Raw genomic sequence first — 9468 nt, forward strand, 5'->3', positions numbered from 1 at the left:
GACCTGAGGGTGCGCGCCCGCCCTGTGCGGAAGGGGTTCGCGGTCCCCGCTTCACAAAAGGGGAGACATGGGCACAGGAGGAGCAGAGCCGGGGTGACCCCGCCTGGGGCGGGGCGGATGCGGGGGACCCGCCCCTCCCCGCGGCTGCGCCCCACCCCTGAGGGAGCCGTCCCGAGGGGGTCTCCGGGCTCCCCGAGGGTGCCCCAAAGCCCTCTCCCACCACCTACCCCACCTCCGGAGCCCACCAGGGTGCCGGCCGCCCTTCCAGAAGGCGCCCCCCGGCTCGCACCCCAGTTGCCCCACCTTCCCCCACCAGCCCTCCGCGGGGGGGGGACACCAGCAGCGGCGCCCCCGGGCCTGGACGGCCTTACCAGGGCCGCGTCTCCAGGCTCGCCCCGTCCTCCCGCCCCGGCCCCGCCCCTTCTCGGCGCCGCACCCCGAGTTCGTGCCCGCCCCCTGGACTCTTGGATCGAGCCCCGGCCCGCCCTCAGCGCCGGAGCGGACCCTGCCAGGCCTTCCAAGCGCCCCCGCAGTCGGCGGAGGCGGAGGGGCCGGCGGTGAGCGCCTGGACGCGCCCCCCCCGCCCGCGCCCCCCCCCCGCCCGCGCCCCCCTCCGGCCCGCGCCCCCCCCCGGCCCGCGCGCCCCTCCGGCCCGCGCCCCCCCCCCCCGCGCGCCCCTCCGGCCCGCGCCCCCCCCGGCCCGCGCGCCCCTCCGGCCCGCGCCCCCCTCCGGCCCGCGCCCCCCTCCGGCCCGCGCCCCCCTCCGGCCCGCGCGGCCTGCCCGGGGGAGTCTAGCGGCTCCTCCCGTCCCGGGCGGCCGGTCGTCGTGCCGCCCCCGCGCCGATTCGCGGGGGCCGGGGCGGGTCCCCCCGCCAGCGCCGCCCCCGAAGGCCGCCCGGGCCCGGCCCGCCCCACCGGCCGGGGAGCGCGAGGGCGGGCGGGCGCGCGTCCCTTGACCCCCGGGGCCCCCCGGCGCCCGCCCCTCGCCCGACGCCCGCGCCGCGCTGCGAAGGGAGCCCGGGGAGCCCCGCCCCGCGCCCTGGCCCCCGAGCGCCGAGCTCTCCCCGCGGGGCCTGCGGGCCGCCGGGGCCGGGCGGGGCGGGGCGCGCGGGGGCGAGGGGCGGGGCGGGGCGGGGGGGCGGGGCGGGGCGGGGCGGGCCCGGGCGCCCTAACTCTGCGCTCCCAGCTGCGCTGCGTCCAGAGCCCGCGAGGCGCGGGGCGCGAAGTCCACGCTCGGCTCCCGCGGCCCGAGGCTCGGCCCCACCATGGCGCGGGGACGGTGAGCGGGCGGGGGGGCGCGGGCGGCGGGGTGCTGGCGGGGAGCGGGGCGCCGCCGCCCGGGGCGCCCCAGGATCGCGGCGGCCCGCGGGGGCTCCTGCCCGGGTCGGCGGGGCGCGGGCCGGCGCCTGCCAGGGAAGCGGAGCCGCGGCCGGAGGAGACGAGGCGCCCCGCGCCCCGCACGCCGCCCCCAGCCCCCCCTCCCCGCGGGTTTCCCAGACGGGAGGGAGGAGGTGACCCCGAAGCACCGCGGGTGCCCACCTGGGGAGGCACGACCCTGGCATTGCCGGTGGCGGCCGCTCACCCCTCCCGCCTTGGCCGGGACCAGCTTTGCTCCCAGCGCCAGGGCTCCCGGCGGGGTGGACAGCCCCGCCCCGCGCGCCCCGAAGCTGCCCGCGCGTGGGTCAGGCACCCGGCCGCAGCTGGAGTACACGCGGGGGCGCGGCCCTCACGGGGCACCCGGCACCCGGCACCGTCCCCCAGTCGGCTGAGGCCGGGGCAGTGACGCCCGGCCGGGCGCTGGGCCTGGTGACCGGGGTGCAGCCTCGCCCGGGATGGCAGGAGGGCCCAAGGAGAGGGGGCTGCACCTCACATGCCCGCTTCCCTGGTAGGCCCCAGGGCCCTGAGCGCAGGAAGGGGGAGCCGTAGGGGGCACGGGGGGACGGTGGGTCACGGGAAGGCCGGCCTGGCCTTCTGTCTCGGAAGGTTGCTCGGGCACGGGTGACACTAGAGGGTTCCCAGAGGCCTCCGGAACCTGGGGCCCTGGGGAGGGGAGAGTGGCCAGGCTGGCCTTTGGGGTGTGCCGGTATGGGGCGTGGGGGAGGCCCTGGCGGCCAGGGCCCGGCTTGCACAGAACCGCAGAGTGGACCAGCGGCCACTTGACAAGGGACATGCCCCACACAGACTCAGGCCGCTGGGGGTGGGGGGAGCAGGCGCCCCCCCCCCCGCCTGCTCCCCCCCCGCCACCTGCTCCCCTCCCCCCGCTATCCCCCCCACTGCCCGCTACCCACTGCCCACTTCCCGTCTGTGGGTCCGTGGGTCCAGCGCTCCAGGGACACTGCCGGGGACTCCGCCTGGGCCGCCAGCGCCCGGAGGCTGGGCAGAGGCTGGCAGCTTGCAAAGACCCCCCGGGTTGAAGGGGTCAGGAGAGTGCGCTGGGCTCCAGCTGCAGGGGGAGGTGCGGGGAGGCCCCAGGTTGGGATTTGGGACAATCCAGTTCCTGCAGAGCCTGCCCTGCCCCGGCGGGTGTCCGAGTCCAGCGTCCCCAGCGTGAGTCAAGCTCCGGCTGTGCCGTTCGGGGACATCCTGTGGGGTCCGAGGCCGCTGCCCCTCAGCCCGCGGGTGTCTTGTCTTCTCTGCCACACGCACGTTGTTGCTTTGGGGGAGCAGGAGTCCTGTCACCCCCAAGTGCAGGTCCTGGCTCCTCCCCAGGGTGCCCTGCCGGGAACCGAGGTGCTGGCCTGGGCACTGCGGGCGCTGCACCCTCCCAGGGCTCTGCCTGAGGAGGCCCTGGGTCACCTGCCCCCGGGGGCTTCTCTTCCAGCCCCGGACCTGCCTTCCTCCTGCTGCTGTGCAGCCTGCAGGCCGGTGAGTGCGGGCGGGCGGGGCGGGCGGGCGGGCGGGCTGCGGCCCCGGGAGCTGACGGGGAGCCCGGTCATGTGTGCGGCCGAGGGCCCGAAAGGGGAAGGCCCGGTGGACCTGCACTTCTCGTTTCGCTCGGCCGCGCCGGGCAGGACGGCCTCCCCCGCCACCGCCACCGGGGCCTCCGCTTTCCAGATGAGCCGCCGGGGCTTCCTGTTCCTCCCAGCGGTGGCCCCGGCCCCAGCCCCCACACCCGCCGGAGCAGGGGCCGGGGATGCTGTCGGGGCCGCGGCCAGCGGGCTCCAGCCCCGGGGTGTGTCCGGTGGCCCCGGGGGCCTGACCTTGCCGGCCCGGGCAGACGCGGAGCCCGGGGCGCGGACGCCCCTGCCGAGGGATGGGCGCTTTGGTTTCCACGCTTGGTTTCGGGCAAATGACAAGTTCCCGAGGAGCGGCGGGTGCTCGGCCCCCGGCCGGGCCCACCAGGAGGCACCTTTCTCCCCGCCCAGGTGCCGCCGTCCCGACGCAGGAGGTGCGCGCCCTGGTGGGCAGCGACGTGGAGCTCAACTGCACGTGCCCCCAGGGGGGCGGCTTCGACCTGGACGACCTGTACGTGTACTGGCAGACCAGCGCGGCCGGCGGCCCGGAGGAGGAGGTGGCCTTCCACCTGGGCAACGGCTCGCGGGGCGTGGGGCCGCAGTACCGGCAGCGGGCGCACCTGGCGCCGGAGCGCATGCAGGGGGGCGACTTCTCGCTCAGCCTGCGCCGCGTCAGCCCCCAAGACGACCAGACCTTCCGCTGCCTGGTGTTCAGGAAGTCCCTGGACATGAGCCCCATCGCCGAGGCCGTGGTCTCGCTGCACGTGGCCGGTAAGGGCCCCCCCCCCCCCCGTGCCCTGGTCCCGCGGGAGCCCGCCCCCCGCCCCTCCCTCCCGTGGAGACCCCCGCGGGCCCCGTGGCCTGGGACGCTCATCTCCGTCCCTGCTGGCCTTTCGCCTCAGGCGGGCATGAGAGCAACGGGGAGGGGCGTCTGGCGCGAAACCAGCAGGAGCTGAAGAGAAAAGGCCAGTCGAGTGGCCAGTGGGTGGATGGTCGGCGGCCGCGTCCACTTCCGGTGGATGGTGGGCTCCGTGGTCACTCACTCAGACGGGTCCCTCTCCCGAGCGCCACCACCCCCAGGCTCGGGGCTCCCCGTGCCTGCCCGCCCGGCCTGGGGCTCTGCCGCCCGCACGGCTCACAGCCCGCTTCCCCGCAGCGAATTACAGCATGCCGGTGGTCCACGCCCCCCAAGGGCCCGCGCAGGACGAGGTGCTCACCTTCACCTGCACGTCCAGCAACGGCTACCCCAAACCCAACGTGTACTGGATCAACACGACGGACAACAGCCTCCTGGACAAGGCCCTGCAGAACAGCTCCGTGACCCAGAACGCGCAGGGCCTGTACGACGTGGTCAGCGTCCTGCGCCTCGGCCGCACCGCCAATGTCGACGTCGGCTGCTGCATCGAGAACGTCGTGCTGCGCCAGAACCTGACGGTCAGCAGCCGGGCAGGTAGGCCCGGCCTCCGCAGGGCACTGCAGGGAGAGGGCCGGGCGTGAGGGGAGCCGAGCAGACGCCTGGCTGGCGGCTCAGAGCTCCGGGTCTGCCTGGGGAGACAGGCTGGAGGCTGAGCGATGTCTCAGGCCCTCTTGCCCCCACTCGACGGGGCAGGCCCACTGCAGGGGGCTGGCGGGTCCTTCCGGGGGACCCGGCGTGCCAGCCTCCAGGCGAGGACAGCGGGGCCTGCTGCAGCATGGGGCACCCCCGGTGCACCCCAAAACCCAGCAGGATGCAGCCATTCGCTCAGAGCGGTCAGGCTCCAGGGTCCTCCTGAGCCCGCCCCACCGGTGGCCTTTGGGGACTCAGGCGGCTGACACCCCCTCCTGTAGCTGGGCGTGCCCAGGGACTCAGACCAGGCCTGAGTCTGAATTTGGGATGGGTCAGGGCCTCCCTGCAGCTGGTGCAGGTGGACGCGGCACTCGCCGGCTCTCCCAGGTGCTGAGCTGAGCCCCTGCCCTACGACCTGGGCTGTTGCCCACCAGTGTGGAAGCGTCCCCATGGCTCTAAGGTGCCGGGGAGCCTCAGCCGCAAGGCAGCCCGCGGTCCTCCAGGGGTATCTGCAGAAACACGTGTCCCAAGAACACGCCGCTGTCCACTGCATGCTCACCCTGGGCGTGCTGGACACTGACCAAGGGAAGGGCCCCGTGCTGGCGGCGGCACAGGCGTCTCTGTACTGCCGGGGGAGACCTGGGAGCTGCCAGCGCCCGCTTCTCAGGGGCTGATTCCGCCACCTGGGTCTCGCCCTGATTGGTGAGCAAAGCCAGCAGGAGTCCGTGTTTCCGGCCATGCCCCCAGGTGTGCGGCTGGCCGCCCGCCCCGGGAGTGGGCCTTGCAGAGGGCGGGCTGCCCCCTGGGGGGTGGGGGCAACCCCGAGAGATGAAGGGCCCCTGAGGGAAAGTTTTCCGCGTCAGCCTGCGCTTGGCAGGTCACGCGGTCACCGGGGATCTGCCGCCCTGCTGCCCGCGGCCCCTCCACACCCGTGACGGCGAGTGTCTCTCCCACAGACGTGCCCGTGGCAGAGGGAAGCCACTTAACGACGGGGCAACCCCTGGCGCCGCGCGGCGGCCCCTCGACCCTGACAGTCCTGGCCATGACGGCCCTGGCCGTGGCCCTGGCGGCGGGCGTGGCCCTGGGCTACATGTGCAGGACCCGGTGGCTGCGCGGACGCTACGCAGGTACCCGGGCCGGCGGCTCCGGCCGGCGGGGGCGGGGGCCTCTGCCTTTGCAGCGGGGCTGACGCGCACGGTGTCCCGGGCAGCGCTGGGCTGGCGTGAGGCCCACGCTCTGGCGGGCCGGGCCCCGCGGGGTGCCTGGGGAGGAAGCCCAGCGAGACGCGCTGTTGTGCTCTGCTCAAGCCAAACGCACGCCCGGAAAGCCTGGGTGTCGGCCCGGGAGCTCCCCGAGAGGGGCGGGAGGACCCAGCCCGGGGTGGGGCTGACCCAGCATCCACAGGACAGGCTTTGGGGCCAGCGCGGCCCCCAGGCTGCCAAGTGGGTGCCCCCAGGGCCCAGGAGGGTGGCGTGAGGAAGTGCTGTCCCCGCCCTGGGCACTGCCGCGCCAGCCGGCTCGGACGGCTCCAGGCTCCAGCTCGGCACGTCGGCGCGCGTTTCCTGTGCTCGCCTCTTTGAGCGCGTCTTCCTGGAAAGCGGCGTGGCCAGCGCCCGGCTGGGAGTCCTGCCCAACCAGGCGGGGAGCAGCGCGCTGGGGCCTTCAGAGCAGCCCTCCATCCACCCTCCCCTTCTGGCTTGTTCCAACAGGCGCCCAGGCTGCGCAGCCGGAGCTGGGGCTGGCCGGTGAGTGACGGGGTTGGGCTGGACAGGACGCTGGGCCGGGCAGGGGGCGGGGGCTGCAGCAGGCAGCAAGTGGGTTCAGGCAGCAGGAGCGGGCATGTCCCTCTGTGGAGGCGCCGTGAGACCCGCAGGCCTGAGTGTGCAGCTGCCGTGTGGCGTGGCTCCCGAACCCCCCAGCAGGACCCCAGGGGCCGCCCACCTCCCCCCGTCCCCCGCGCTGCCCCGCCCCCTGGGCCTCAGTGCATCCTGACAGCAGGCCCTTCGGGCGGACAACTCCTGAGGCTCCCTGGCCGGGTGGAGCCGCACCCCGGTCAGCGCATCCGAGCTCGCGGGGCCTGGACCGTGCATCCCCCAGCGGGAAGGCGGGGCGGGCGGCCCCTTGTCACCATCCTCTTCCTCTCTCTCTCCTCCAAGGCCACGCCTGACGAGAAGCGCTGCCCAGGGGCTGGGCAGGTGGACGCTGGCCCTCGCCCCTTGTGCATGGACACGGGGCTGCATGGGCGCCGGCCTCCACGGGGATGCACAGGCCCCTGAAGCAGCCCGCCCTCAGCCCGCGGGTGCCTCCGGGCACGTGGAGTGTGCAATAAGGTCAGCCGCGGGGACCCCAGGAGCCGCACTCGCAACAGACACGCTTAGGCAAGACCACGCGCCTGCCGGCCTGGCCCTCTCCAGGCCACGGCGGAGCCGCCCTTGCGCCGGGCAACGGCTGGGAAGAGGCGTTGCCCGAGGCTGCGCCCGCGCCTCACCAGCCTGCACCCGTGCCCTCAGCCTCTGTCACGCCTGCCGGAGCCCAGTCCCGGGCCCCCGGGCACAGCGCAGCCCCCGTCCACCGGCGGGCAGGCCCACGGAAGACGCCAGCCTGCAGAGGCCCGAGGGCCCCGCACGCGGATCGCATGGGGCAGGCGGCGGCCCCACGGCGGTGTGGTCTTTATGCCAGGCGTCCATTTGGCACAGACATGACTGAACGTGAAGCATTAGGACACGCGCAGCATTTAACAGGAGGACAGGGCGGTCACCAGCTGGCCGCGAGTGAGGGGACCGCACCCTCCAGGTGCCGGCCCGAGAAGGCTGCTGCACGGAGCCCCCGGCCCAGCCGGGCAGGTGTCCTCTCTGAAGCCATCTCCGCGGAAACCCTCCGGCCAGCAGCAACCCCTTGGGCACGCGGCCCTGCCTGGCCCCGCTCAGCGCCCCGTTGTCTCCCTGCTGGACCCGGGCCTCCGCCTGACAGCCCCCACCCCGCACCCACTGACCAGCCACTAGGGACAGTCCGCGCGGTGCAGAGTGGGCGAGGCCGGCCTGCTAGCCCCCGCTGCCCGGTTGCCTGCCGGCTTGCCGGCCCAGGCTAGCCAGCAGCTGTGTCCAGAGGCTGAGCCTCGGGCGTGGCCTGCTGGGTCTGGGGCTCAGTCATGGACCATGTGCCGCCCCAGCGAGACCGGCAGTGGTGGCACCGTGGGTGGACTGGCAGGGACGCGGTAGCCTCCGACCGGGCGGGCGCTGGGCAGGTGCTGCTCTCACCGTCCGAGGGGCGGGTCAGGTCAGAAGCAGCACGTGGCTGAGGTCAGGGCCGCCGGGTGCAGCGGTCACCAGACTTGGGCTTCCTGCCCCGCCCCCGTCCGTGTCTCCCGATGCACCTGGCCGGGGCTTGGTGCACGGGGGCCGACCCCGGCCTGGCCAGTCTGTAAAGCCGAGTCAGAGCAAAGTCTGGGTGAGGTTTTGTCTCGTGCTTGCGGGCCCAGGACCTGGCACCGCCTCGCCTCGCGCTGTCCTGCAGATCCGCCGGCCCAGGCCCTAGCTCTGGTGGCTCTGCCCGCCGGGGACACGGTACGGGCTGCAGGCCTTTGGGGTCACACTTGGCGTCGCACTGGCCTCACACGGCCAGGTGACAGACTGGCTGCGACCCCCACCAGCTGACTGTCCCCGAGGAGCGGTCAGTGTCCACAGCAGCTTTGGGCCGTGCCCGGTCCAGAAGGGCCCCCCCCGGGAGGGGCCAGGGAGGCAGGCGGTGCCAGGGCAGGGGCCCCACTCTGCTCAGCCGGCCCCGGGGACGTCCGGCAGGCACCCTGGCGCATCCGGGCCAGGCACGGCCGAGGCCACACAGCAGCCCCTGCACATCGGCCGCGCAGATTCCCCCTTACGCTAGTCCGGGCAGCCTGCTGTCGCAGGGGCTTTTCTGCAGCAGCCTTTGACCACGATGGACGGTCCACGGGCGAACTGACCACGCCGCGGGGAGAAGCTCCACAGAGGGGCTGTGCGGCAGGCTACGGGGCTTTGGCTAAAATAGCCCCGACTTCCTGTCTGCCTGAGGGTCTGAAAGAGGAAGCAGCCGGGCCACCGGGTCACCGTTGTCCTTGGGGCGCTGTGGGGCCCCCGCCCGCCGCTCTGCCTTGGCCGTGCTGCGGAGGCGTGTGTTGCCCTCCCTCGGCAACGGCCAGCTCCACACTGGCCCGGGCTACCACCCCGGGGCGGGCGTCCTCGAGGCAGGGGAGTGTTCAGACACCAGGATGTGCCCTCCCAGCCCCACCGTCAGGGCGGCCGGGACGGTGGCTGTGCGTCTGCCATCCAGGGTCACGTCCAGGCTGTGGCTCAGGCGAGCCCTGCAGGTTGAACTCGTGGGATTTGCAGGTCACCCACACACGGCACCCACCCCGGCCTCCTGGCCGCCTCCTGGGGCTCTCCAGAGGCCATGAGGCTTGGGCACTCGGGCCGGGGAAGTGGGGGTGGCGTGCCCGGGGCCACCACGGGGGTGAGTTGGGAGCCCGTCTAGGGCTACCAGGGTTGGGGCTGCGGCCGCCCTGCAGCCGCAGCTGGAGGGGCGTGAGCAGGCACGCAGACGCCGCCGCTCATGTTTGTATCAGATTCCTGAAGCCTGCGGCTCGGGCCGCCAGCCGCACAGCCGCCTGCTCACAGCCCGGGCCGGAAGCAGGCGCCTGCAGGTGGCGGCCACCCGTCCCCTGGGCTGAGCCTGTCACGCTCTGTGGCTTGTGGGCGGCCGCCTCCGGCCTCGTAAACATCCCTGAGGCGCCTGGCGGTGCGAGCCTCTGTGCGGTCGTTGGTGGCCACGGTATGAGGCCTGCACATCCCGGGGTGGCCCCTTGCCCCGTGCGGTGATGAGGGGACCGCATGGGCACCCTGAGAGGGGTCCTCTCTGTCCCCTCCCAGGCTCTCCCACAGTGCCCAGGACAGGGCCACACAGGACTGTGGAGCTCCTGGCAGGACCCTCCTGGTC

General features: G+C 74.4%; 1 protein-coding gene across 1 annotated transcript; it reads left to right on the plus strand.

Annotated features, from left to right (window-relative positions):
* Window positions 1-1226: 1226 nt before the first annotated feature.
* ICOSLG (inducible T cell costimulator ligand) lies at window positions 1227-9050 on the plus strand. The gene is made up of 7 exons (XM_037524870.2): window positions 1227-1279; window positions 2822-2865; window positions 3366-3725; window positions 4111-4404; window positions 5457-5627; window positions 6210-6245; window positions 6657-9050. Exons 1-7 carry the CDS (start codon window positions 1266-1268, stop codon window positions 6665-6667), a joined length of 930 nt encoding a protein of 309 aa, XP_037380767.1. The 5' UTR covers window positions 1227-1265; the 3' UTR covers window positions 6668-9050.
* The last annotated feature ends 418 nt before the right edge of the window (window positions 9051-9468 follow it).

Source organism: Talpa occidentalis, unplaced genomic scaffold, assembly GCF_014898055.3.
Source record: "Talpa occidentalis isolate TD23 unplaced genomic scaffold, MPIMG_talOcc4v2.1 talOcc4.4, whole genome shotgun sequence".
Classification (NCBI taxonomy): Eukaryota; Metazoa; Chordata; class Mammalia; order Eulipotyphla; family Talpidae; genus Talpa; species Talpa occidentalis.

Excerpts from the sequence above, each read along its gene's own strand:
- ICOSLG (XM_037524870.2), top strand. Across the intron at positions 3,726-4,110 it reads GGTCTCGCTGCACGTGGCCG|CGAATTACAGCATGCCGGTG; the intron begins GTAAGGGCCCCC and ends GCTTCCCCGCAG. Across the intron at positions 5,628-6,209 it reads GCTGCGCGGACGCTACGCAG|GCGCCCAGGCTGCGCAGCCG; the intron begins GTACCCGGGCCG and ends TTGTTCCAACAG.